The 7,914-nt window shown below is 45.7% G+C and overlaps 1 protein-coding gene across 1 annotated transcript in view; it reads left to right on the forward strand.

Annotated features, from left to right (window-relative positions):
- The window catches only part of NDST4 (N-deacetylase and N-sulfotransferase 4), an 85,712-nt gene extending 80,321 nt beyond the window's left edge, over positions 1-5,391 (forward strand). Inside the window, exons 12-13 of the mRNA XM_075025968.1 lie at positions 4,813-4,915; positions 5,209-5,391. Coding sequence (XP_074882069.1) covers positions 4,813-4,915; positions 5,209-5,328 — 223 coding nt within the window. The 3' untranslated portion in view covers positions 5,329-5,391. The remainder of the gene's footprint in view (positions 1-4,812; positions 4,916-5,208) is intronic.
- The last annotated feature ends 2,523 nt before the right edge of the window (positions 5,392-7,914 follow it).

The raw sequence follows: 7,914 nt of genomic DNA on the forward strand, positions 1-7,914 counted from the left end.
AAAATGTACGTTCGTTTGATGTGAGTTGTGCATGTAAGAGTTCAGCGCACGTTTGCACATCAGACTGTTGAACCTTACGACAGTCTCCAGAAGCTGAAGACCACTTAGTGTCAGGCGTGAAAAGTTTGGTTTAAATGTTCTTATCACATTCAGATAGGAGTCTAATGACAGAGAGTGGATTAGAAGCACTCAGTATGACAAGGTTCGTCTGGTTGCATGGTTTCTTTGATTGTTTGCTTTTAACGTGGACCAAATATATCATTCCCTAATCCCATTTTCATATATGGTTGAGCCGATTCTACTGACCTTTTACCTGGTGGTAGCCAGGCACATGGCACAGCAGAATTCAATCTGTACGCTTGGTAAAATTACAAGTTACTAATAGTAGATCCCTAACCTGGAAGTGCCGGCCTTAAGCGCAGCACCTGGAGCTTGGGGAGAAGCTCGTATTTGCCTACGAAGCACAAAACCCTCAGGCTGAGCAGCCCGAGTGTTCACGGCATGGCGTGTCGGTGCCCAAACTGCAGGTGCTCTGCAGGAGCCCACGTCAAGGTGCCCTGAACTTAGGGAAAGCCCTCTGATTGACTGCCCGCAGCCTTGCGTTGGGATCTAGCAAAGGCAGCTGTGATGACTCCGGATCACGTTTCTCATCCTCGTTACCCGGAGGGTGAGGCTTTCCCCATGAAAGGGGATTAATGGGCTGTGCGGCACTCTCTCTTCCACATTTCTCAATTCCCCGCAGGAAGGCAGAGTCTCTGCAGGGGCGGGAGTGGGCTGAACTTCTCTCTCCCCTCTTAGTCGGGCAGAAAATTGTAAGAGGCTTTTGCACTGAGCCTCTCCGTATGGGGAGCATCATCTCATTCCAGCCAGAAGCGCTGGGCTGGGAGAGCCCTGGGATGTCCACGGGCTGCGGCGGAGGTTTTTCCAAGTCAGTGTGCAAGCAGAGAGCACAAGCCTGTGCGTGGGGTGGGAAGCAGAAAAGCCTGTACCTCAAATTCCCTGCAGGCTGGTACCACAAAAATTGGGGGAAAATGAGACCACGGACTTTCCACCTACCCTACACCGCCTCCTCTCTGCCTGTGATTATTGTTTAATGTTTCCTCTGCTGGGACGGTTATGGTTATTCATATAATATAAAGCGAGAGCTGAGTGCTTGTTGTTCTTTAGGTCTTAAGAATGTTTCTCTGCCAAAATCTTTTTCTGGAGGAAAAATTTTGGATTTCGGAATGTAATTTTTTAAGTCATCGCTTTCCGAAGCGGATGAAATAGAGGAGGAGTTTGAATACACAGCTGAACTACTGATGTTTGAACAACTGCTGCCGCACATCTGCAGTGCCTTCTGCTAGGTTTTCAAAAATACACTCCCACACACATCTATCTTCCTTTCTGTAACTAAATTAAAGTCAGTGGAGTCACACACCAGGAAAAAATTTGGCCTCTCATATTTGTTTGGACAGGAAAAAGGGATTGTAAACAGATCTATAAAATTATGCAATCACTGTTTAGAGGCATCAAGAATGCAAATGTGCTGTGGAAACACACACTTCTGTACGGATTTAGGATGGAAGAGAAAAATGCATTAAACAATGTAGTCGCTTTATGGTAGGACTGTCAAAGTAAAAAAGATTGCATGGAATCATTCCTAGTCATTACTGCCTAATAACTGTATACCACACATTTTTAACGTTGTCACAAAGCAGCCTAAGGACCCAGTCCTGCAAACACTCGTGAGCAACAAGTTCATCACCCTGAGTAATTATGTGGATGTCTTATAGGAAAGTAAAATCAAGCCAGGCATAAGGCAGGTACTAATCAGAGCCATGGAAAGGGAGCAGAGGGGAGACAGAGGCAGGGCTCGGGCATCTGGAGAGAAGCGCACATCATGCAGGGTTAGTAAGAGCCACAGCTGAGACGGGCAACTAGGTCGTTGCTTCTTACACACGATGCTGACGAGGACCTAGATCCCGACTAGACATAAGGAAGACATTTTTTACAACGAGGGGGGTGAAACACTGGCACCGGTTGCCCAGCGAGGTGGTCGATGCCCCATCCCTGGAACCACTCAAGGTCAGGTTGGAGGGGGCTCTGAGCAACCGGATCTAGTGGAAGATGTCCCTGCTCGCTGCAGGGGGGTTGGACTAGGTGACCTTTAACGGTCCCTTCCGACCCAAACTTTTCTGTGACTCTATGACCTGCACTTTTTATGAGAGTAGTGAAAACAAAGGGGGGAAATCAACTAATGTTGCAAGGCTTTTACACATAATGCCATCAACAGAAAGGCTTTGGGATCCCTGCACAAAGTGCTAGGAGAGGGAAACCAGTCAGTGGTCTTGAGGAAGCTCCCACTACGGCACTGAAGAGATGTTTCCTACCTCTTTCGTTTCCTACCATTCGTTTTCACAGGCAGTAACCAAGGCCTTAAATTTTTTAAGTATCTGAACTTAATGAACAGAAACCTAAGACACATGGGACTAAAGTCACAAAAGACCTTTCCTTTTAATCACAGCATGGCCCTACTGAAGCTCCACTGACTGCTAGGAAGATGTATTTCATGCCCAACACCCTCAGAAGACTCCCAGTCCGGGGTAGCATGGGCCAGTGGTTCCCTTCTTCCTTTGTTTTTCTCCACGGGCAGCAAAGGAGGGAGGCAGGACAGAGCACGGCTCTGCCAAAGGGCTGCCAAAATGCCGCTGCCTCCAGCCCAGCACATCATGCCACGCTCTGCCCGCAGCGGCAGCTCCGCATCCAGCCTCGCCGGGGAGATTTCCCTCATTTTCCCTCAGGTGAACAACAGGACGGAAAGGAAAACACAGGATTAGGGGAGCAGGCTTAAGTAAATGTTTTCTCTTGGAGTGCTGCTACGTTCTGTCAGGGAGAAAGACCCTTACGGTGGTGTTGCTTAGTCCTGCCCTCGCAGCCACCTTCCTCGCCTCTAGCGTCGGGCACCGACTCCCGCGAGGTGGGGTGGGCGTACGGGCGTCCAGCTTCAACCCTGCGTCTCCCACAGGCTTACTCTGCAAGGGAAGAAAAGGCAACCGGGCGTGGAGGAAAGGGTTCTGCTGAGTGCTTTTAAAAGCTCACTTTTAACTACAGCCTTAAGGCCATCACTGTTTTTAAATAAATACTGCCATTGCGCCCAATTACGTTTTCAGGAGTCCTGAGAGCTTCATAATACCTGAACACAATGGGTTGAATTCAGCCGGAGCTGTCTTACCCTCTTTTCCCCTACCCAAATTTGCACATTCTCTTAATAATGTTCAATATGCTCCTCCTGAGGCAGAAATATTGTTTGGGGCACAGTTTTGCAGTTTTCCTTTTAGCCAGCACACTATATTGCTGCTTCTCTTGGGAAATTAGTGCGAGCCAGCTAAAGTACTTCACCATGCAATGAGCAGATGGAAAAGGCCAAAGTAGCAATGAATCCATCATCGATATATCCATTTAATCAATGATTTATTTATTTTTAATTGATACAGCTACTGAGACAATTTCGGAAACAAGGGTCAGGCCTGCAATAATAGGCTGGGCAAGAAAAAAAATATGAAGAAGGTTCACCCTTCTCCAGAAATTAGTTCACTTATGTACGGCAGCAAATTGCAGGTACACCTGTGTCGTACGGATAGACCCAGGGCAAAAAGGTAGTCTGTAACTAATTAACTCCATGTTCCAGCCAATTATACTTCATCCTTTTCAAACATCTGCTGAATAGCAGAAACGTGAACCTTTGCGATGTTTTATGCATGCTGCAAGTCCCATAGCAATAAATCCAAAACTTAACACTGCGTGTTGTTCATTCCTTAGCGAGTACGTGCTTTAAAGCCTTAATCTAAAATTCCTATACCTTTGAATTTTAGACATCAAAATCAAATTGCGTATTTCAGATAAGACTGCTAAGACAGTGTTTATGCTATAATGCCATCTTTGGAATGAAAGTGATATTTAGATCTAATGATATGGAACAACCAACTTCTCAGGTGCAGTTAAATTATCCACAACCAACCAGCGGTTCTTTCGGTAGACCTGCACGCCGCTTATTTCACTCAAAAATGAACATAAAACATTTCAATATTCTATTTCTCATTGTTTTGTAGTCCTGCAACAATCACACGCTTTTCTGTATAAATAGACTTAGGGATTGAGTCTATACCTGTTGAAGTCAGCAAATAAATCCGCTTGCCCTTTTTAACCCCTCTCACCTTGACAGTGCTGACCTACAATAGCATCAGCTCCAGCTGGCCGTACGGAGAGCTCTCCTTCACCACAGGTGATAATGTCCTTGAGACTATAGCGCATCTAATTCCAGGAAAAGAGCTGATTAGTCATTTTTTCAACAAAACATTCTTTGTTCAAGTGTCAATTGATCAAAACATTAGCATCCCACAAGGATACAAGGAGCAGTTTGACATGAATAAAATCCCTGACCAAAACCAGACAATAAAATATGAGTCACAGTCTGGAGTGGGGCTGTGTGAAATCCTTGAGACTGAGGCTCAGGACCTTGACTGGCATCCTATAGATCAATGCTTAAAACTTGTACCCTATATTGCTGGACAAGTAGAATAAAAATTAGCTAGTGTAGGCAAAGCAAAATGTGAAAAACTTTTTGCCTTGAGCCACTCCCAAGGCAAATTTGTGGAAAAAAATAAATTCCCAGAGCTTTCGCAAGAGGGGAAAGCTGTTTCCCACTCTGTCCTCAGTATTTCAGTCATTTAGAGAGATATGTGCAGCAATGATTTTTGACTAACACTGATGTCTTAGTAGCTGGGAGATTCTTCTGTAGTGAGGTCTTTCAAAAAATATAATCTTCCATAGGTTTGACCCTCAGAAAGGCTTTTGGTGCCAGTTATTGGAAGGAGGGAAAACAAAGTGCCTGGGAAAAAGCAAAGGTCGAAAATACCCACCAATGGACCAAGAGGTAAGGGCTTTCCAGAGATTTAAGTTAACATTTTTTTATATTGATGTTGTGTTTGACTCCTAAAATAAACACACTGATTTATCCTTTTTTTTTTTTTTTAAATTGGCTTGAGAATTTTAAAAATCAGAAACTTTTAATGAGCTTTGAATGACGGGATATTAATTGCCCCCTCTTAAGAGCCCTTCTCTGGGAGCAGTGCATAGCTCCTGGGCAGGAACGCCTGCAGAAATCTGCTGTTGGGTGGGTTTCCTTCTTTGACTGTTGTTTTTGGTTTTTTTTTTCACCCTTCTCAGTCTCGAGCGTTTCTGTCAAGCTACTACAGAGACCACAACGTGGAGTTGTCCAAGCTGCTGCACAGGCTGGGGCAGCCCCTGCCCTCCTGGCTGAGACAGGAGCTGCAGAAGGTCAGGTAGCACCCAAGGGTGGAGGACCCAAGGAAGGACGATTTCCTTCACCGTCAGACCCCTTGCTTCTCCGACTCACTTGTGATCATCAGTAGAGGACCTCATGAATAACGCTTTTTCTATCAAAAAAAAAAAAAAACCAACAAAAAAAAAAAAAAACCAAAACACAAAAGAATAAAAAAACCCAAACCCGACAACTGTTTATATGCACGCACTGACAGTTACTAGCATCGACCCCTTTTGTCAGCTTCCAGGAAATAATACAGAGCTACGTGGCATTACTCTTTATCCAGACCGGGATTCGTGCATAGCCTAGTTCCTCTGTTCATCAGGAAGTACCAGAAACTGTGTGCAGGACGGATTGACTTCAGTGTACATGACAAATTGCAGTCTGTCAGGACACGAGCAAAGGATGGGAACATCTCTCGCTGGACGGTGAGGTTGGTCATCCGCTAGCGTTTTCCACATTCGGTTTTGCTGTTTTTTCGCCCAACCCCGCAAGTTTTCCTATCGTTTTATAGGGGGATATTCGGCACTTTGCAGTCGGGATCCCTAATGGTTATGATATGTGTAGCATTAATGCACCATCATTGCTTTCTCCCTAGAAAGAGGTGGGCTAAATTCTCGCCTAACTTGCTTCCCTGGGGTTCCTGTAATAACTGATGGCAGTCTGTGCTCTTTCTTCTGTTGAGTTGGGTTTTTTTTCCCTTCACAACAAGATATAACCTGATTTACTGGCGTCATGTGGGTTGTTGAGGTGCAAGGCAGTGAGGCGGCCCTCCTCCCAGGTCTCGGTGAAATCCATTACCTGTCTTTTGGCCGTGGCTACTTTGCCACCCTGATAAGGTTTTTCATCGCATCTGTTGGGTTCCTACAGCAGCTGTGACAGAGCTCTGAGATGTGAAATCATATCAAAAATTTTGTCATAATGCCATAGGACTCCTTAAAACACTACCAAAGCCTTTTAAAATCTAAGCAGGCTGTGCAAGCAGTCTACTGACAATAACCTAATATCAACAACTTTGTTTCTATATGGAAAGCAATATTTTTGCTCTGAAGCCTTCAAAGTAAGAAATTGGGTTAGTCATTTAGGGTCTCATTCTGCAAGCTATTACAGAAAAGAAACTTTAATGACCAAAGGTATTTGTTAAGGTTTGAAAACAAACTACAGTCTGTGGAATAAACTCTTTCTTTTAATGAAGTTGAAAGGACAAGCGCATCCACTAAATATCACATATACGTATATGATGGATGTGTTTTTATGCCTGCATATCTACCTACTGTATATCTAGATCAGACAGACACTTAGTTTTAAATGTCTGCTTTTTGTGCCCATAAGCAAATGAAAGGGTGGTTTACCAAAAACATGATATTGTTATGAACTGTGCTTTCTTCTTAGATCTGTGTGGGCAAGGTCGACAAGGCTGGGCAGAAACTCGCTGGGAAATTTAAGCTGAGGGAACAAATACCATTTAGGCATTTTAGCCCAGTAACACTTTTTCTCAAGAAAACAAAAGCTGCCAAAAGCTTTGCTACATGTTCTTTATGCAGCACGAAACGGAGTAGGTTTTAGCTTTCAAACTTCCCCGTCTTAGTTCCCAGGCACAAGCTATTTCAGGTGCTGCAGAGGCTTTGTGCTTTCCCCTCCGCACGAATTTGATCCTTACCTCCTAGCTCCGGAGACAGAACTGGACGTTGGGGTTGCACCATGAATTCAGATTAGCGAGAGCTAGCCTCGGGGAGCACAAATCAGTGCACATCATGGACTATGGTATTCAAGAGCACTTAAACGAATTAATTTAGGCTTCAAACCAGTTGATACATGTAGATAGCTATCTCAGCATTTCCAAACTCCTAAATCCTGAGACTGTCCGCCAAGATCATGACACTAACTTATTTCGGATTGACAAGTCCAGTGCTTCCCAGAGCTATCCTGGTGCCACCCGTCTTGCTCCCAGCTCGGCAGCGGCACCACCCTCCCGCCACACTGCTTCTTCTCACCCGGCCTCCATCACTTCTCCTCCACCACTGCCCATCTGAACGTGCCTGGCGGCTCCTTCCCTCTGCAGCGTTCCAGCCCTTTTCTCAGTCCCAGCACGGCCCTGGTGGAGGTCCCTCATCCGCGCGAGGAGCCGGCACTGCCCTCCTTGGTCCCGCACGTCCAGCCCACGGGGTTTGCACAGAGGAGAGGCTGAGGTGCGACCAGCACCCAGTCCCCGCACGGCCCCTTGGGATCCTGCTCTCCGCCTCGGCCCCCGCTCCTTCTGCAGGAACACCCACAGGAGGGGTGGGAAGAGGACAAGGACGGGTTACCCCCTGCCCAGCCCCACCAGTGCTGCACCAGCCCACTCGCAGAAGGATGCACACGAACGTACGGGAAAGCCCGAAAGCCCAGTCTCGTGTTTGCTTTTAAATATTGAAATGGGATTCATTTCACATAAGTGAGACATCTACTTTATTTTATAGGTGATGAAGGGAAATAGCGCTTCTAGGACACCATTCATCTCATCACAAAGCAGACTTCTTAAATGAGTGAGATTAATCTTGCCTCTTCCTCTCTATTGATCGTAAAAGGACAATAGACAACTCGTTCAG

Source organism: Buteo buteo, chromosome 1 (genome assembly GCF_964188355.1).
Source record: "Buteo buteo chromosome 1, bButBut1.hap1.1, whole genome shotgun sequence".
Taxonomy (NCBI): Eukaryota; Metazoa; Chordata; class Aves; order Accipitriformes; family Accipitridae; genus Buteo; species Buteo buteo.